The following is a 21,466-nucleotide window of genomic DNA, read 5'->3' on the forward strand; positions in this document are numbered from 1 at the left end:
TGCTTCTTTAATACATTTATTTGCTTTATTTTTTAAATAAATTTGCTTTACTACACCATCACCATCTGAGGTCACTCATTTGAATTCTTTCTCAGGAGACTGATAAGAACCGAGGAGGGGACAGCCCTCTCTCTTCAACTCAGGGGGTTGTCAGATAACACCTTTTCTAGTGTTTCTGGTGCCTACAACATTTAGAGATGTATCTTAGGTATGGGTTAGGAAGGAGTGTAGGATGACTTCCAAATTCCTGGCATGGGTTTTTAGGCAAATTGTATTCATTAAGTAGAGAAAATTGGTGGTTGTTTGTGGTGGGAGGAAAGATAAAATGAACCTAACAAACCCATATGGTAGATCTTTGAATCTGTGTATCTGGGGCTCATGAGATCAGTGCTGAAAGAACTGATTGGTAGTTGCCACAGTAGATAGGTTAATAGTGCCATCTTTGGGCCCTGGTGGTGTTACAAAGAGAGAAAGCCTGGGGAAAATTAATAGTTAAGAAGTGGGCAGAGGAAGTGGAGGCTTGGGGAATATTAAAAATTAAGAAGCGGGCAGAGGAAGTAGAAGCTTCCTACCTGACTACCTGCTGCACAACCCAGGCTAGCTTAATATGACGTATAATTCAGCTCTGTTGTGGGAGTATAAATGTCATTCATGGGTCATCTTGGGAGCTTAGTCAGTACTTTCTTACGAAATAGCTAAAAGCAGGATGTAGCTTAGATGAAACTGTTATTGCTGTTGGCGGGTGACCATCCTGATGCAGTGGTCACTGTGCATGCACATGCTCAAAGTTGGTCTCAACTGTTCATAGCATCGTCTATTTTAGTTGAGTAAAGTGCATTCTTGGTAGTCAGCTCTGAGTTTAAATTGTTGATTAAATTAAACTATTAAAGAAGATTCCATAGTAGTTGCATATTGAAACAGAGAGTAATAGTGTAAACAGGTATGTAAAAAAAATAGAGCAGCAAAGTAGAGAAGGGCCAGGATGAGAGGAGGGGTGGGGGTAGGGGATAGGGTAGAGAAAAGAGGAGAGAAGAAAAAAAGAACAGAAGAAAACTTTCAGGAGAATTATACTTCTAAGTCTTCAGTATGTCTAGGAGTTCTACATAGATCCCAGAGATGTTTAGTTTTTTTTATTAATAGCAAACCCCAAAATAATTTTTTTCATTACTCAGCATGGTTTACTTCAGGATTATTATGTTTGCAAGAAAGAAAAATCATTTTTATTCATGATCTATATTACAGTATGCTTCACATTTCATTTTTCCAGACCTTATGAAGACCTAAACACAAAGAAGCACAACATCACTAGTAAACTATTCTGCACAAAAAGTACAATCCTACAAATTTACAATTATAAATGATAGGCACTAAGATCAACTTTTAAAAATTATGTTCCCTAGCCAGTTTGGCTCTTGGATAGAGTGTCGGCCCACAGACTGAAGGGTATCACCAAGTTCAATTCTGGTCAAGGACATGCACCTCCATTGCAGGCTCAATTCCTAGCCAGTCAGAGCGCAGGGTGCATGCGGGAGGCAACCAATTAATGTGTCTCTCTCACATCAATGTTTCTCTCTGTCTTTCCCCCTCCTTCCCACTATCTAAAAATCAATGGAAAAATGTCTTTGAGTGAAGATTACCAACAAAGACAAATTATGTTAATTAGCCCTTTTCAACTTTACTTCTTTTTCCCAGTTTGAAACCCACCCATGTTGACTCAGCATAGGCAGAAAGTACAAAGGCCTTAGCATCTGCGTTTAACAAATGTTTTAAAAATCCAGCACTTTAAATTGCTGTTAAAGAGGATAATGGTCTTGCTCATGGTACAACCATTATAGAAATCTGAACTTTCTCATTTTCTGTGGTCATTGTGTAATAAGGACTTTTTAACAAATCAATATAGTTGGGTAATGTGCCAACCATAATAATAATAACTGACATTTATACAAGGACTTTTAGTTTACAAAACATTTCTACAGGCATTATCTACTTTACTTATTATTTCCAATCAATATTGCCTTTTCAAAACAGGGAAAAAAAATCTTCACTTAATCAATCAAGATTAGCATTTTTCATATTTCCTAGAAAGTCAAGCATGGAGGGACTTTATATCAGAAAGTTTTACCAACAAATTAAGGCATGAAATGCAGACAGCAGCATCTTTCAAGGGTCTGTTTCCCAAAAATACATTTGAAAGCCAAGTGGAAAGTATGAATCTTAGAATAATGAATGTTTAAATTTCAAATACCGTCTTTTATTTTTATTTAAAAAAATATATTTTATTGATTTTCTTACAGAGAGGAAGGGAGAGGGTTAGAGAGTTAGAAACATTGATGAGAGAGAAACATCAATCAGCTGCCTCCTGCACACCCCCTACTGGGGATATGCTCGCAACCAAGGTACATGCCCTTGACCGGAATCGAACCCCGGACCCTTCAGTCCGCAGGCTGATGCTCTATCCAATGAGCCAAACTGGTTAGGGCTCAAATACTGTCTTTTAAATTGCCAATAGAAATGTCTAGTTACTAGGGATTTGGATTGATAGCATTATAGTTTAGAAGAAGTGTCACTAATTTGCATTAGAATGGGATAAACATTGATTTATATATTAACAAAAAAACACCTCATTTTACACCTGAATTTAAAAGTGTAATTTTAGTTAGAGGAGTTAGGTTCACTTATGAATTTGGTTTGTTTATTTAAGCTGTTATTAGAACTCTTGATTTGAGAGTTCCTATTGTATTAGATGCCCATGCCACACAATTTCTTTTGTGCTTGTTTGAAAATACCTTTGTTTCAACTAGGTTATTTTACTCTTGCCCCCAAAGGAAAAAAAATAGCACAAAAGTTTTACCTATTTCATAAGTCTAACAATGCAGAGGAATTTGAAGAAGTGATTAATGGTAGCATGTATGTATAGGTACAAGTGACATGAATTTCTAATTAGGTTTGTTGGATCAAAGTTTATGGGGATCTTAAATTTTAATTAATATCAGTTGGTTTTCCAAAAAGGTGCACTCCTGACATCAATATTTCAAGAGTGCTTTTTTTTTTTTTTTTGCCAGGTATGGGCAGGTAATGTTTTATCATGTAATTTTATACTTCATCTTGTTTTCTTATAGGTTCATGAGCTTTTTAATTGTTCCTGTTCTCCCTTGCTCCACAATATTGCAAGATCCCTAAATTCTAGTGTCAGACAATTGTGAATTTGGGAGTAATCTATAGTATAAAGGGAATAATAATATGCCTGTTTTTCTGTCCCTCCCCATTGTCATTTGTTTTGTTCATTGCATGTCTTACATTTCTATTGAGACACATGAAACAGGCTCTCTTAATATAGAAAACTCACACTTTTCCATATTAGTACCTCCAGTGGTACTAAAAAAAATCTGTAACTTATCCTTAACCACACTTGATCAGCAGTTGCTCTGTGAAGACTGGAGCAAATTGTCGCCTCTCTCCTTACCAGTGTTGGAATGTCACCTACTGGTGGAAGAGTGTAACAGCAGGTTATATACAAAGGCAATACTTGCCTAGGTAAAAAACTTTCATGATTGGATTGCAACACATGAATTATTACAACTGCCTCATTTTAGTGAAGAAGTTGAAACCAAGACATTTGAAGGAACTTGCAAATAGTCATGTTAAATTGTCATTTAAAGACAAGTTAGAGCTGATTCTAGAGTTCTCTGCTTTTTACATTTGTTTTTGTTTTGTATTATGTATTTTGGGGTAAAGTTGTATATCTCCTGTTCCTAATATGGTAATGAATATGGCATATATGTTCACTTAATGCTTATAGATGAATTAATTTGATAAAATAATTTTGAATTTGCTGCTACTGTACTTATGCTGTGTCACTGGCTAGTACTTCTCAGTGGGGCCAAAATGTGTTAGGAATATAAAAAGAAATATAAACAGCTAGCTGTAGCTTACTAGAAATATACTTCTTAAAGGAATCTTCAAAATGACTACTTGCCTAGAGTGGTCACTTCGTAAGTTATATAAATGTCTAATCATTATATTGTACACCTGAAACTAATGTAATATTATATATCAACTATAATTGAAAAATAAAAAAAATTTTTTAAACACACTTGCCTGGGCTAAAGTAACTTAATTAAGAGTAAGATCCAGAGAATCTGGAGAATAGTCTGGTAGAGCACCATGAAATGCTTTGGAGATTCTACAAGTGCAGACCCAAGGCTGACCATGCATTGTAGAATTAGAAGTTAATTTTTAAAAAATATTATTACATCCCTGCCAGGCATGGCTCAGTGGTTGACCTGTGAACCAGGAGGTCACGGTTCAATTCCCGGTCAGGGTACATGCCCAGGTTGTGGGCTTGATCCCCAGTGGGGGGCGTGCAGGAGGCAGTTGATAAATGATTCTCTCATCATTGATGTTTCTCCCTCTCCCTCTCCAAAATCAATAAAAAATTATTACATATACATGGTTAAAGCATTCAAAAAGCACTAAAGTTTCTCCCTCACTTCTACCCAAACACACTGTTCCCACTGGTAGCCAAGTTTATAATTCTTAATGTTCTTAATATTGATTTCTATGACAGATAATTGCATTATCTTTCCTAATTATAACTTATTTTGTTATAACTATCACATTGCTTTGTAACATACAAAAAAGTGTAAGTATACAAAGACTACACCTTACAAATGTAAATACAGTCTTGCTTTGGTGTATGTTGGGTACAATGGTCTTCCTTAAGTCTAAACACAGAAACAAAAGCATGTATTATAAGAGAAAGTCCAAGATGGGAAGTGATAAAATGGGTATTGAGTGGAGCTTTGTTAAAATTTAGCTGGTATCCCTGTAAAATTTCCATGTATTCATTAAATTATATTATGTCATTCTTATTGTTAGGAGCTGACTTGAAGTAGTAAGTTTGTCCTCATAAAGAGTTATCACAATTTTGGTTACTGTAATTGGGAGATTGGGTCTCTCCCCCCACTTTTATACATATATTTGTATAGATATTAAAGTTGGAGTGGTTTTTTGAGCAGAGTAGGGATTGTATATGTATTAGGGTACTTTTATTCCAATTGTGAAGGCAGAACTGCTTTTTTTGACAATGAAATATTGAGAATGCTAACTGCTGTTTATTACTTCAGGATCTTTAAAAACATCTTTTGCTGAGTGGTCCTTAAAAGATAGGTTTATCTAATTTTTAGTTAACATGAGTAGGTATGTTTAATGCTCAGAAAAAAAAATGTAGAACTACAAAACAAAGTGGGAGGATTCATTCTCTTTCAACAATACATAGTGGCCCAAAAATCTTAGTTCAGTTTTAATTTTTAAAACTCCGGAGGTATATGTTAAAAACTCTAAAAAAAATGTCATTTGAGAATTTTTTTATACTAATTTATTTAGTTTTGTGATTTTTGAATGAATACATTTTTATTTTACTTCAGTCTTGTTGAAGTTGGCAAATATTAACTGAAGTAAATTAAAAATATATTATTCAAAACTGCTTTGCTTGAAGTTTTACTGGAGTTATAGATCGTTCTCTAAGTTACCTTGTGAAATTCTTATTTTGGAATTCTTGGAAAATACATTGAATATCCTTAAAGAAAACCCTCCACATACATATTATTATAATACTATTGGTACAGCTAATAAGGAATTCAGGTTTTGAAGCAAAGGTTTAGAGATTTGGGGATTTCTATGCCTATTGAGACCAACTCATCTTGTTTTAGGAAATGAGATATGACTAACTCTAATCCTAGGTTAAAGAGGTACTTAAATGGTTAAACCATTTAAATGGTTCCTAGTAACTATATAATGGGAATAATAAGTAAACTTAAAAAAATTAGTATTAGATTTAGTGATATTTATTTCTGATAGCTTCACTTTTTTTCTGTGCTGCTGTTTTCACCCACAAAAAAAATCAAGTTCATTGTAAATGCAAGGAAGGGTTTGGTTAAGCACAATAGCCTATAAGCTCCTTGCTATTTAGATAACATCAAGGCTCAGGCATGCACTGTGGAGTTGGGACTTTAAGTAATAGGAGCTCTACCAGTGGTAGTCAGATGGCAGAAAACCCATTTAAAATTAGTGAATTAAAAAATCCTAAATTTTAATGTCTTATTTTAGAAGTAGTTCAAAAAGAACCAAAACAAATATTTGACAGAAAATTCTCATTTGAACAGATTTTTATGCTTAGTTTTATTTTATTAAGAGCCAGCTTTTGAAAGCTCTGCTAACATCAGCAATTGGAAGGAATAATTATAGTGCAATTGGTAAGAAAAATTTCTTTGTTTACTATGATATAGAAAGTGACTTGATTAAAAATGCATTCCAACAAACCACCAAAGTTATATTTCTATAAGTTAAATGGATTTTAGAAGTTTGATATTAATGCTTCAGATGTCCTAATTAGATATATGGTAGGATAGTATTTAAAATGTATTTTTCATCTTGATAAATCAGTATGCTTTAAAATGTGTTTATATAGATTTGTGTTTTTGTAGAGTCATAGAAATGTTAAGGGATCTCTAGGTACATTTTTAAAATTTAAATATACATTTATAATGTGTATATGTTTTAAATGTAAACTTGGAATTGTCTCATTAGGTTTTACTAAGTTTATGTAAAAGGTGAGTTCTTAGTAATTTCCTATGAGGTATAATATGTTTAAAGAGAAGAATAATTGGTGGTTTTTAGAGCAACTTTTTATTTAAATTATTTTTAATATTTCAATTTTGGTAAAATTGGTAAGAGTTAAAGAATTTTACCTTTAAAAGGAAGCTAAATTTCAGAGAAATAACACTTGTAAAAAGAGTAAGGAGATAATTTGGTCAAGAATTGTGTTTTTAAAAGTATGAAAATAGATTATTATGGGCAGTGCACATTTAAAATAATTGGAATATTTTTTGTTTTGGTCAGACTGTAGACGATGAAAATATAGTTATGTTAGATTAAGGTGAACTTTTGTCAGATATTTGAGGAAAAGGTTATAAATAGTTATAAATACATGGACTAAATGAAAACACTGAATTTTTAATGGCAGTTCTTTTTCTAAAATCATAAAAAGCACGAGTATTTATCTACTAATAGATTCTACAGTAAAAAATTGGGGTTTACAAAAGTTGGGAAGCATGTCTATATTTCTAGGCAATGGATAAAAAAACAAGACCAAAGACTAGTTAGATTCAAAACCCAGCAGTATGAGTTTATAGATAATGCCTGGTACATAATAGGTTGAGTCAGTTATTTTAGATTTATAGAGGCAGAGTTCTCAAGATTTATGGCCTTTGGTGCTAGGAATGAAAATTTTCTTCTGTTTAAAAGCTTGAGATGGCTGCTTTTATTGATTAAAAAACTTTATATTATGGATAATTTCTACATACTGAAAAGTAGGTTAGTATAATGAACTGTCATGTACCTATTACTCAGTTTTTAACTTGTCTTTAACAGTATTCATGGCCATCCCCTGACCAATAAAGATAAGTTAAAAGAAAATTTTTTTTTGAAGTTCAAACCTGCAGAAAAGTTGATGTATAAGTGTAAAGTTGTTCATTACATTCCTTAATTATCCTTCTGATATGTGTAGAATCTGTAGTGATGTTTTCTGTCTTATTCCTGATATTAATTTGTGTCTCTCCCCCACCCCCTTCTCTTTGAGTCTAACTAGAAATTAGAAATGATCAATTTTATTGATCTCTAAGAACCAGCTTTTTATTTCATTGATTTTTCTCTCTCAATTTTTCTGTTTCTTATTGCATTGATTTCTTCTCTGAATTTTATTATTTCCCTGTAGTGCTTACTCTAGGTATACTTTGCTGTTTTCTACTTTCTAAAGGTAAAGCTGATGTCATGATTTCAGACCTTTCTTTTCAGATACTGGGAAGTAGTGCTATGAACTTTCTAACTACTGTATTAGTGGCATTCCACAAACTTTAATATGTTAATCTTCAATATGTTAATCTTCATTTTTGTTCAGCTTGGAATACTTTGTATTTTATTTCACTTGATTTCTTTGACTCAGATTTTCAGAAGAGTATTATTTTGTTTCTAAATATTAAGGCTTTTCTACTTATGCTTTTGTTATTATCTTCTAATTTAATTACATTTTATTCAGAACATACTTTGTATAACTTGAATCTTTTTATGTCCCAGAATGTGGTCTTTCTTGGTAAATATTCTGTGTACAAGTTTTAAAAAAATCTATATTTTGCTGTGGTTGAGTAGAATGTTCTGTAAGTACCAGTTAGGACACTTGATTGATACTATTGTTTATATCTTCTATGTCCAAACTAGTATTTTTAATTTACTTGTTCTATCTCTTATTGAGAGAGTGGTATTGAAATGAAATCTCCAACAGTAATTGTGAATTTCTGTATTTCCTTCCAGTTTTATTAGTTTCTGATTTGTGTATTTTGAAGGTCTGTTAAATGTATATGTGTTTAGGATTATTAGTAATACTAGAGGCCCGGTGCACAAAATTCGTGCACGGCGGGGGGTTATCCCTCAACGCGGCCTGCACCCTCTCCAATCTGGGACCTCTCGGGGGATGTCCGACTGCCAGTTTAGGCCTGATCCTGCGACATCCCTCTCACAATCCGGGACTGCTGGCTCCTAACTGCTTGCCTGCCTGCCTGCCTGATTGCCCCTAACCGCTTCTGCCTGCCAGCCTGATTGCCCCCTAACCGCTCCTCTGCTGGCCTGATTGATGCCTAACTGCTCCCCTGCCGGCCTGATCGCCCCCAACTGCCCTCCCCTGCAGGCCCAATCGCCCACAACTGCCCTCCCCTGCTGCCCGACTGCCCCTAACTGTTCTCCTATGCCGGCCTGGTCACCCCCAACTCCCCCCTGCCGGCCTGGTCGCCACACGCAGCCTGCTGTTCAGTCATTTGGTCATCCCTCACTAACCCCCCTGCCGGCCTTGTCACCCCATGCAGCCTGCTGTTTGGTTGTTACTGTGATGGCATCCTGGACAATTTGCGTATTCCTCTATTATTAATATAGATAGGATGCATGTAGTTGCCTATAGTCTTTTAAAAAATACAACCACAATCTCTGCCTTTTAATTGGTGTTTAGACCATTTATATTTAATGTGATTATTAATATGGTTGGGTTTCAATCAGTCATCTTTCTATTTGTTTTTAATTTATCTCATTTTTTGTTTGTTTTTTCCTGTTAAATCACATGAATATTTCTTATGGTTCAGTTTAAATCCTTTGTTGATTTCTTAGCTATCACTCTTTTATTTTAGTGGTTACTGTAGAGTTTACTTTATACTTCTCTAACTTATTACAGTTTACCTTTAAGTGATATTACACTACTTCATGTATAGTATAAGAAACTTACTGAAGTATACCTCTATTTCTTCTTGTTCTTTGTGCTGTTATGTATATTTATCCACATAGTTACTATTTCTGGTGTTCTTCATTTCTTTGGGGAGACCCATATTTCCATCAGTTTTTTTTTTTTCCTGTCTAAGGACTGTTTAAAAACTTTTTTTTTATAGTGTAGTAAATTTTTTTTTTCAGTTTTATATTCACCTTTGATTTTGGAAGATATTTTCGTTAGGTATAGAATTCTCTGAGTAGTTTTTTCCTTGATGTTTCAAAGATGTGCTTTGCTGTCTTATCACCTGACTATTTTTAACAAGAAACCTGATGTCATTCTTTTTTTTTTTAACTTAAAAATGTTTTTATTGATTTTTGAGAGTGGAAGGGAGAGGAGAGAGAGATAGAAACATCGATGAGGAGAGAGAATCATCGATTGGCTGCCTCCCGCACACCCCCGCAGAGGATCGAGCCTACAACCCAGGAATGTACCCTGACCGGGAATCGAACCGTGATCTCCTGGTTCATGAGTCCATGCGCAACCATTGAGCCACACCAGCCGGGCTCTGATGTCATTCTTATCCTTGTATGTAACATATCTTTTTTAAAAATATATTTTATTGATTTTAATAAATCTTTATTGGTCAGATTATTACAGTTGTTCCTCTTTTTCCCCCCATAGCTCCCCTCCACCCGGTTCCCCCCCCCCACCCCATTCCCTTAACCCCCCCCCCCCCACTGTCCTTGTCCATAGGTGTACAATTTTTGTCCAGTCTCTTCCCGCACTTCCCACACCCCCTTCCCCCCAAGACTTGTCAGTCCACTCCCTTTCTATGCCTCTGATTCTATCATATTCACCAGTTTATTCTGTTCATCAGACTTTTTATTCACTTGATTTTTAGATTCACTTGATAGATATGTATTTGTTGTCACTTTGTTGTTCATAATTTTTATCTTTACCTTTTTCTTCTTCCTCTTCTTAAAGAATACCTTTCAGCATTTCATATAATACTGGTTTCGTGGTGATAAACTCCTGTAGCTTTTTCTTATCTATGAAGCTCTTTATCTGACCTTCAATTCTGAATGATAGCTTTGCTGGGTAGAATAATCTTGGTTGTAGGTTCTTGCTATTCATCACTTTGAATATTTCTTGCCACTCCCATATGGCCTGCATAATTTCTGTTGAGAAATCAGCTGACAGTCATATGGGTACTCCCTTGTAGGTAACTGACTGTCTTTCTCTTGCTGCTTTTAAGATTCTCTCTTTGTCTTTTGCCCTTGGCATTTTAATTATGATGTGTCTTGGTGTGGTCCTCTTTGGATTCCTTTTGTTTGGGGTTCTCTGCGCTTCCTGGATTTGTAAGTCTGTTTCTTTCACCAGGTAGGGGAAGTTTTCTGTCATTATTTCTTCAAATAGGTTTTCAGTATCTTGCGCTCTCTCTTCTTCTGGAATCCCCATAATTCGGGTGTTGGTACGCTTGAAGTTGTCCCAGAGGCTCCATACACTATCTTCATATTTTTGGATTCTTTTTTCTTTTTTCTTTTCTGGTTGGGTGTTTTTTACTTCTTCGTATTTCAAATCTTTGACTTGCTTCTTGGGGTCTTCTAGTCTGCTGTTGGATCTTTGTGTATTATTCTTTATTTCAGTCAGTGTATGCTTAATTTCTAATTGGTCCTTTTTCATATCCTTGAGGGTCTCACTAAATTTCTCAGAGGTTTCTAGAAGATTCTTGAGCAACCTTATAACCATGGTTTTGAACTCTATATCCAGTAGTTTGCTTTCCTCCATTTCTTTCATTTGTGACATGTTTCTTTGTCTCCGCATTTTGGCTGCTTCCCTGTGTTGATAGAGTGGCTTTGTGTGCTAGGTGTCCTATAGGGCCAAGTTGTTCATCCTCCCCAATTACCTGAGGTGGACACTCTTGGTGCACCACCCTTTGTGGGCTGTGTGCACAGTCTTGTAGTTAAGCCTTGATTGTTGTAGGTATCACTGGGAGGAATTGACCTTCAGGCCAATTGGCTGTGAGAATCAGCTGTGTCTGCAGTGGGAGAACTTCTGAGCTGGAGACACTCTTCTGGGGCAAGACTCGCTTCAGTGGGGCTTTGGTGCTCACCGAGTCTGCCCCCTGAGTGTGTCTCTTATGGATCTGAAGCGTTGTAATCGGGTATGGTCTCACTCTGACCACTGGGTACACTTGCTCTTGGATCTCCAAGGAGGTGCAAAGTCAGCCACTGTCTGAGGCCACCCAGCAGGAGCTACAGAGAGATCTGCAGATTCCTCCTCTTTTTTTGGGGTTTGGAGGTGCCTAGATGAGGCCCAGCTGTGAAGCAATGCAGGCTGCTGTAGAGCCTTGGGCTGCCTTTTGTAAGCTCTGGGGCTCTCTGACCCAGCTGCAGTTTGTTAGGTTTTAGATTGCAAAAGGCCAGGCTATTCATATGCAAAAGCCTCTGTTCACAGCTTGGGTGGGGCAGGGTCTCAGGGATTCACCGGGGTGGAGCAAACAGCAATGGCTTCCTGTCAGCCCTGCCCCGAAGAGGTCCCTGGGTCTCTGTGTCCCGCAGCCCCGTGCAGGAACTATGATCGCTGTAAGCACCTCTGAAAGAAAGCCACCCTCGCATTATAGCCCGATGCCAGACAGTCCAGTTTCTCCCAGTATGAGTCTGGGTCCCCAGAGTCTCCCCCGGAACTGGAGTTCAGAGCAGTTGGGAGCTTGTATCTCCCTCCTGATTGAAAAAGGCAACAGCGTACCCAGTTGCCAGCCTGTTTCATGCGCCTCCTCCACACTCCCGCACCTCTGCACCTCCTACCAGTCTCAATGTGCTTTTCTCTTTCCTTCTAGTTGTAGAACTTCCACTCAGCCAGCCTTCCCGTGGTTCTGGATGATATCCGTTTTGTCTTTTAGTTATAGTTTTGATGTGGTTGTGCAAGGCAGCAAGTTCAGGTGTTTACTTATGCCGCCATCTTGGTTCCTGTCTATATTTTATTGATTTTAGAGACGAAGGGAGAGGGAGAGAGAGATAGAAACATCAATGATGAGAGAGAATCATTGATTGGCTGCCTCCTGCACACCCCCTACTGGGGATGTGCCCAAAACCAAGGTACATGCCCTTGACTGGAATCGAACCTGGGACCCTTCAATCCTCAGGCTGACGCTCTATCCATTGAACCAAACCAGTTAGGGCGTAACGTATCTTTTTTTGTCAGCTCCTTTCACAATATTTTTTATCATTTCTTTTAAATAGTTTGATGATGACATGCCCTGGTATAACTTCTTAATGTTTCTTTGCTTAGTGTTAGTTGGACTTCTTGGATCTATGGGCTTATAATTTTTTCATCTAATTTGGAAAATTTTGGCCATTATATCATTACATATTTTTTTGGTCTCTCCCATGATGCATATATGTTAAGGTCACTTGAAGTTGTCTCTCAGCTTACTGGTGGTGGTGGCGGTATGTGCTTCTAATTTTTTTCTCCATTTTTCGTTTTGAATATTCTATTATGTCTTCAAGTTCATTGATTTTTCTTTTGCACTGTCAAATCTGCTGTTAAGTTCATCTTCATATTTTTTTCATCTGAGATGTACTTTTTATATTATGTTCAATTTGATTTTTTTCTTCATATGTCTCTGCTTAACATGTTCAGTCTTTCCTGTTGGTTTTTAAACATTTAGTCTACAGTTATAGCAGTTGTTTTAATGTCCTTGTCAACCGATTATATTCTATTATCAGTTCTGGGTCCTTTTCTATTGATTGATTTTTCTCATTATGGGTTGTATTTTTTTTCTTCTTTCATGCCTGTTAAGTTTAATTTGGATGTCAGACATTGTGACTTATTGGGACTAGACATTTTGTATTTCTAAAAATCTCCTTGAACTTTATTATGTGAAGCAGTTAAGTTACTTAGAAACAATTTTATTCTTTCAAGTCTCAAAAGCTTTGTTAGTCAGGACCACCAGAGTAGCTTTTAGTTTGGGGCTAATTGGGTACTATTACTGAAGCAAAACCCTTCTGAATACTCTCCCTGATTGTTTGTGACTAATGAGGTTTTTCACTGTAGTTGGTCGGAATAGGCACTCTGCCCAGCTTTGTATGAGCCCTGATGGTTATTGGTTTTGGGTGGTTCTTTCCCTAGCTTCTGGTATTTTTGCCTCACACATAAGTGCTGATCAGTACTTGGTGGAAGACGTGAGAGGGATAGGGATCATCTTGCAGATTTTCAGTGTCCTTTCTCTGTGCAGATCTGCCCTGCAAACCTGGTCACTTTGTTGCCTCCCCAGACACCCAGCTTCATCTCCCCAAATCAGAGAGACTGCTCTACTCCCCCTGGGTTCCCTGCCTTCCCTTTTTTTGCAGACTGTAGACCAAACATGTCAAACTCCCGGCCCGCTGGCACGAGTTTGATGTGTTTGCTGTAGACTCTTTAGATTGCAAACTGGGATAATTGCAAAGCTCATCTAGTTTCCTTCCTATCTCTGTATCAGTTTCTTTCATTACCTGGTGTCCATTTTCTTGAAAACTTGTTTTATATATTTTGTCCATTTTGTTGTTGTTTTAGATGGGAAGGCAAATCTGGTCTCTGTTTTTTCATCTTGGTTGGAAGCAGAAGTCTCAACATAGTTTCTCCCCTCAAGAAACATATTTTATTTTATTTATTTTTTCGTTAGAAAACATATTTTAGGTGGTGGTGGTGGAAAATGGGATCAGAATTATATGTAATCTATATCCTAATAAAAGAGAAACATGGTAATTAGCCGTACGGCCGCTACCCTTCCCATTGGCTAATCAGGGAGATATGCAAATTAACTGCCAACCAAGATGGCAGCCAGCAGCCAGGCAGCTGACGCGAACTGGGAGGCTTGCTTGCTTCAGTGACAGAGGAAGCCAGGTTTCCCGCCTGCCTTGCCGGCCTCTCAGCTGCTCTCTAAGCAACATTGTAACAAATATAGAAGCTAAACAAAACCCTGGGCTTCAGCCAGCAGGACCGCAACATTGTTTCAAATACAGAAGGTAAACAAAGGCCAGAAACCTGCTTTCAGCAGCGGAGGTCTCATAGCTGGAGCCAAGCCTCAGAGCTAAAGCTGGCTCAGAATTAAAAAAAAAGAAAAAAAGGAGCGGTTGGGAGCTTCAGTCACCCGCCAGCCTGAAAACGGCCCTCAGCCCCTCACCCAGACTGGCCAGGCACCCCAGTGGGGACCCCCACCCTGAAGGGGGTGTGACCAGATGCAAACAGCCATCATCCCTTCACCCAGGCTGGCCAGGCACCCCAATGGGGACCCCCACCCTGATCCAGGACACCCTTCAGGGCAAACCAGCTGGCCCCTACCCGTGCACCAGGCTTCTATCCTATATAGTAAAAGGGTAATATGCCTCCCAGCACCGGGATCAGCGGAGCAGCAAGGCCTCCCAGCACCGGGATCAGCGTGACAGGGGGCAGCAACCAAACCCCCTGATCACCCTGCGGCTCTGTGTGTGACAGGGGGCGGGGCCACAACCTCCCTATCCGCCCTGCTCTGTGCGTGACGGGGTGGCGCCGCAACCTCCCTATTGACCCTGCCTTGAGTGTGACGGGGCAGTGCCCCAACCCTCCAGTCGGCCCTACCCTGAGCATGACTAGGGGTGGCATCGCAACCTCCCAATCCGCCCTGCTCTGTGCATGACAGGTCTGTGCATGACAGGGGGCGGCGCCCCAACTCCCCAATCGGCCCTGCTCTGAGCCTGACCAGGGGCTGCACCTAGGGATTGGGCCTGCCCTCTGCCACCCGGGAGCAGGCCTAAGCCAGCAGGTCATTATCTCCCGAGGGGTCCCAGACTGCGAGAGGGCACAGGCCGGGCTGAGGGACCCCCCCTCCCCCCCGAGTGCACAAATTTTTGTGCACCGGGCCTCTAGTATATATATAAAAGCTTAAGTGACTGTTCAACCGAATGACCAGTAGCTATTATGTGCACTGACCACCAGGGGGCAGACACTCCAACCGGTAGGTTAGCTTGCTGCCGGGGTCCACCAGATCAGGACTGGGCAAGATGGGCCAGATATGCCCTGTAGCCCTCCCACAGTCCCTCCCAGACGGCCAACCTCCTGCAGTCCCTCCCTGGCCCGATCAGCCCCTGAAATGGGCTGAACACACCCTGGAGCCCTCCCACGGTCCCTCCCCAGCCCCAACCATGCATTGGTGGTGTCCCGGATTGTGAGAGGGCGGAGGCCAGGCCGAGGGACCCCACCGGTGCATGAATCCATGTACCCGGCCTCTAGTTAATTATAAAAAATGAGTTTGATGAATCCTGAATGATGATCCTGAGATTCAGTCCAGAACTTATGGAAGAACCATGGACTATAGTTAAGAACCTGAGGCTGGTATTTTTTTTGTGGGAACAGCATCAGGGTAGATGCCTTTGTCTTAACCTTTGAAAGTGGGCATGTGCACATTTAAATCTTGCAAGATTGGTCTATCTCTTCCATGTTCAGGTAACAGCTGCTGACCTTTTGTACAGGGAAGAGGTTGGGCTAGTTCATTCTCCCTATAGTCCATAGCAGCAGGTTCCTCATATAATATTGATTTGATGGATTAGTCTTAACATGGTAGTAACATGCTTCGTGGCTGTAATACTGCCCTAGACTAAAAATAACTTGCTACTAAATTTCCCAAAGTTATTTTTTTTTTTTTTGTATAATATGGCTTCTTTTGGAGAAGTTGGACCAGATACTTCTAAAGTTTCTTTTCCAAGATGGCACTAAGTCATCTATCTATCTATCTATCTATCTATCTATCTATCTCTGTCTGTCTTAAAATTCTGCCTTTTATTTCTATAGAAAGTCCTGGCTCTACTTAGCTCTGACCCCATCTCCAGGGCTACCAGTAGGTAGACAAGTGCTGGGTGCTGGTATAGGAGGCATCAATATTTTCATTGGTCATTTTGTTGTGATTTCAGTAGTCATATATGGGATTAGTTTAAAATGCTGCAGTTGGTTTTACTTGGCTATTTTACTTGATTACTTAAGTACCAGTTAAACATTGATACATGTATCACAAGAAATGTGATAATATGAAGTTATATAGTCTACTAGGAAAAATAATTTCCTAACATTTATAAACATTTAACAGCTAATGCTATCTTAGCACAACAAGTGTTATTCACTCAACAAGTAATTTTTGAGTGTCTACCATGGATCAGGCCTGTACTACACACTGGCTAGATGAGGTAGAAACATAGCATTGGGACTGAGAGGTTATATTACCTATTGGCTGTTCTGCAGACATCCGCCTAGTCTAAAGCAGTGGCTCTCCAAGGCTTTGGGCTCAGACTGGTAACCTTTAATGCAGCGGTTCTCAACCTGTGGGTCGCGACCCCTTTGGGGCTCGAACGACCCTTTCACAGAGGTTGCCTAAGACCATCGGAAAACACATATATAATTACATATTGTTTTTGTGATTAATCACTATGCTTTAATTATGTTCAATTTGTAACAATGAAAATACATCCTGCATATCAGATATTTACATTATGATTCATAACAGTAGCAAAATTACAGTTATGAAGTAGCAATGAAAATAATTTTATGGTTGGGGGCCACCACAACATAAGGAACTGTATTAAAGGGTCGCGGCATTAGGAAGGTTGAGAACCACTGCTTTAATGTTTATTGTGAACTCTAAAAAGCTTTTGTTTATGTGCATTGTATCTGTTGATACCATGTTAGTTAAAACTGATATAGATTTGAGAATATTAGTTTAATAAGATGTGACAATAATACATTTATTACATATTAAGTAACATTTTTCTGAAAAATATTTGCCATAACCAAAAAAAATCATGAGAAAATAGGCATTGTTCTACAATTTGCAAATCTCTTTAATGTGTGGCCGAATGTCTGTTTATAATTAATCTCATTTTTTTTAATACAGGGGAAAAAACTTTGTTGATGAGCTCAATGAATTTTCTCCTAGACAAGCATCATGAGTAGTCAGAAATAGTCATAAGATTGCTTAGTGGACTTTGGAATGAGAACGGGCGAATCAGTTGAGTGACCTCCAATAGTGGTACACATGCCATAGGGATTGACTAGTGGCCAGGGAATGTCATTCATGTAATAGATGCTTGCTTAGTAAACATTTGTTGGATGATACTTTAATCCCTAAGAGGTTTTGGGGTGGTTTCACTACTGGTGCTTTACCTCTTCACTATACTTCAAGCAATAAATTGAGTTGTGTGAAGCACTTTTACGGCACAACTAGGTTACGTCTCTGAGTCTGGAGAATGAAAGGGAAGATTCTGTAGTATTTTCTCCCAGAATTTAAATTGTTTTGTAGCAGGGCTGTTGCTACTACAAATTCATTAATGGAATATGCCACGTTTTGTGATTGTAAGTAATGCAGGTGCAAGAACTGGCACACCATTGAAAATGTCATTAGAACCAGCTAGCACTGTAGTGGTTACTTAAGTACCAGTTAAACATTGATACATATGTCACAACAAGAAATGTAATAATATGAAGTTATATAGTATACTAGGATAAATAATAATTTCCTAACATTTGTTCCTCTCATCTCTCAGTTGTCTTCAGCTGTTCTGAAGTACAAGACCTTTTAAATCACTGTAGATATGGACAAAGAAGAAAGGAAGACTATCAATCAGGGTCAAGAAGATGAAATGGTAACCAGTATTTATTATTTACTTATAAAGTGTGAAGAATTTATCTCTGCAATTTATTGTGCTAGGGAAGTAGAAAAGTAAATTAAAAAAACAAAACACAGCTAAGTCAATGTGTTTTCCTCATCCTGACTGTGTTTTTTAATTGGGATTATGTAGCATTTCTATTTGTTTTAGAATAATTCCTATTTCACTTCTGAACTGTTAAAACCTAGAGGAAAGAAGTATGTTTTTTCATTTGGTAATTTGAGAAGTTATGTTAGCTAATGCTTAAAATATAATTCCAAATCCAAGATTTCTAATTTTGATTTATAAAATGTTGAAAATCAGCTTAATTTAAAAAACACACTTTTCAACTCTTCTGTGTGTGGCTGATGGAAGGAGATAGAGTTGTCAGATAAAAAGAAGGTAGGGAAAGAGTAGGTTTACAATTGTTATATGGAAAATAATGCGTTCATCAATAAATAATAATACAAGAATAAACTGTTTTGAGTACTTATAACTGTAAACCTACTTTTGCTCTACCCTGTATAAGACTCCCTGTTAAATATTAAATGTGGATTTCAGATAATCAAGGAATACATTTTTAGTAGAAGCATGTCCCTAATATTGCGAGGGCAACAAAAAATTACTTGTTTTTTTATCTGAAATTTGAATTTAAATAGGCCTTTGCATTTTCATTTGCTAAATTTGGCAGCCCTTGTTAGGGTAACTGAAACAATTTGAATAATTTGGGTCAGAAGGTCAGATTGATCAGTAACAGTAGTATTGGGACAATTAGTTAAAGATTTGGAAAAAAAATAAAGTTAAAACTTAACTAAATGCAACATGATATTCTAAATTATATCCTTAAACAAAAAAAAGACAGTGAAATTCTAATAAAGACAGGATTTACTTAATATAATATACAGTGTTAATACTTTTTATTCTTTTAATATATACTAGTATTTTTATTGATTTCAGAGAGGAAGGGAGAAGGAGAGAGAGATAGAAACATCAATGATAAGAGAGAATCATTGATCGGCTGCCTCTTGCACACCTCCCTACTGGGGATCAAGTCTGCACATGTGCCCTGACCAAGAATTGAACCGTGACCACCTGGTTCATAGGTCGATGCTCAACCACTGAGCCATGCTGGCTGGGCTAATCTTATCTTATAACAAGAAAAGTTCTAGAAGAATTCAAAAGATAAATATAAAAATGGAATTATAAAAGTTCTAGGAATGTATATTAAATGTAAATATACTATATCAGTGGAAAAGTATTATGTTACTAACTAGAGGCCTGGTGCACTGAGCGGAGGGGCGGGTGGCGTCCCTCAGTCTGGCCTGTACCCTCTCGCAGTCTGTGAGCCCTTGGGGGATGTCTGACTGACGGCTTAGTGCCATCAGACATCCTTAGCTCTGCTGCAGATGCGGGAGAGGCTCCCACCACTGCTGCTGCGCTCATTAGCCGTGAACCCGGCTTCTTGCTCAGTGGGAGTGCACTGACCACCAGGGGGCAGCTCCTGCATTGAGCATCTGCCCCTTGGTGGTCAGTGTACATCATAACGACTGGTTCCACTGTTAGGTTGATTTGCATATTAACCTTTTATTATATAGGATGATAACATCAAATGTAGAATGTAATGTGTAAATATCAAAAGATTTTGCACTTAAAAAATATACCTTTGACAATGAGCTTCTCAGAAACAAAATTTAAAGATAAATTATGGGTTGGGAAAATATTTGTAGTTTATCTGACAAGACAATAACCATCTGGAAAACAAAGAACTTTGGAATTTATCTTTCATATCATTTGATGATTAATCATGATTACTATATCCATGCAGGAAATTTATGGCTATAATTTATGTCGCTGGAAGCTTGCCATAGTTTCTCTAGGAGTGGTTTGCACCGGTGGCTTTCTCCTGCTCCTCCTCTATTGGATGCCTGAGTGGCGGGTGAAGGCAACCTGTATTAGAACTGCAATTAAAGACTGTGAAGTGGTGCTGCTGAGGACTACTGTAAGTCCATGGATTTACTTGTACTGTAGCTGATTATTTGAGGAGTAAAAGAATGTCTTTGTGTGTACTTTGTTCAAAATAATATATGAGGAGAACATCACTGTAAGATATAATGAGGAATACTAATCCTACTATTTCTAAAGCACCTGTGTTTGAAGTGAATATTATCAGAGCAATTAGTATAAAGAATCTTAAAGATGATCAAATCCTACCCTTCCTTTTAAGCTCTTGATGCACTGAGAGATTATATGCTGTCCTTCAAGGTCACTGGACAGTTAGAACTATAGGATCTGTCATTCACCAAACCAGTTGCTTCTACTATGTGATGCTGTTACATCTCAGGGTGTTGTGTTTATTTGTTTTTTAATGATCCTACCTGGAAGTATTTTATAAGATGCATTAATATCTAGTCTGAGTATGTTGGGTAAATTAAGAAAGTATTCATGAACTTTTATGGGATATTGTGTTAGTGAAGTATGCCATTTAAATGGTAAGCAGTGGAAAGCACTTCACATTTGAATTTATGCATCTTTATGAAATGGTTAAGTCAGTAGGAAGTGATGCTTTCTCAATTAGAGATGAGTAAATAATATTGTAAAGAATGGAAATCAAATAAAAATGTAGACAGTTGTATAATATACATAATTGACTCTTTACCTTTCTCTCTTGTAAGGATGAATTCAAAACGTGGTTTTGTGCAAAAATTCGCTTGCTTTCTCTGAAAACTCATCCATTTTCGAGTCCAAAATCTGTGGCTAATAAGGTTTCAAATGGCCATGCTGTTCTTTTAACTGAAAATTTGGCCGAAGAGAACAGGCATGAGATAAATAAATATTCACAGACACAATCAGAACAGGTACTGTAATCTTAGTTTCATGGTTTCTTTAAAAATCAGAATTGTTACATGTTATGCTATCATGGATAGTCTATAATTTTGTGTTTGCAGTTATTTTTGAGATAAATGTATATGCATATAAAATGCCTGTTTATCACTGTATTGTAACAGTTCAGGTATTAATTAAAAGAAACATTACATTTACATGTCACATGTGATCACTTTTTAATATGTTGTTAGATGATAGATTTGTGTTAGTAAACGTAATTGAAAACAGGTGATAATGCTTTTTGATGTAACATTTATGTGTTTTACAGATTCGTTACTTTACCCACCATAGTGTAAAATATTTCTGGAATGATACCCTTCACAATTTTGATTTCTTGAAGTAAGTGATTTTTTTTTGTTTAGATTATATTATGAGTATATTGAAAATGTTCTAGATAGAAAAGAATTCATTCTAATGTTACATAAAATTGAATAGGTTTTTATTGAAGAACTTTTATTCACTTATTCTTTAGCAACTTCCAGTGTTATTTGAATACTGATTAACCATTTTAGAATGAAATGTCACTTGCAACCTGTATCGTGGCAAAATTACATAAAAGTTAGAAAAGTAGTATGATCCTAAAATCCACTGAGTCTGAGTTCTTTTCTTTTTGAGGGTTCATCTC

At 37.6% G+C, this 21,466-nt stretch overlaps 1 protein-coding gene across 1 annotated transcript in view; it reads left to right on the forward strand.

Moving 5' to 3' along the window:
- The window catches only part of ATP13A3 (ATPase 13A3), a 111,043-nt gene that overhangs the window by 14,348 nt on the left and 75,229 nt on the right, over positions 1-21,466 (forward strand). Inside the window, exons 2-5 of the mRNA XM_006084753.3 lie at positions 17,857-17,955; positions 19,784-19,957; positions 20,631-20,813; positions 21,110-21,180. Coding sequence (XP_006084815.1) covers positions 17,905-17,955; positions 19,784-19,957; positions 20,631-20,813; positions 21,110-21,180 — 479 coding nt within the window. The 5' untranslated portion in view covers positions 17,857-17,904. The remainder of the gene's footprint in view (positions 1-17,856; positions 17,956-19,783; positions 19,958-20,630; positions 20,814-21,109; positions 21,181-21,466) is intronic.

This window comes from Myotis lucifugus, unplaced genomic scaffold (genome assembly GCF_000147115.1).
Source record: "Myotis lucifugus unplaced genomic scaffold, Myoluc2.0 scaffold_14, whole genome shotgun sequence".
NCBI classification, from domain to species: Eukaryota; Metazoa; Chordata; class Mammalia; order Chiroptera; family Vespertilionidae; genus Myotis; species Myotis lucifugus.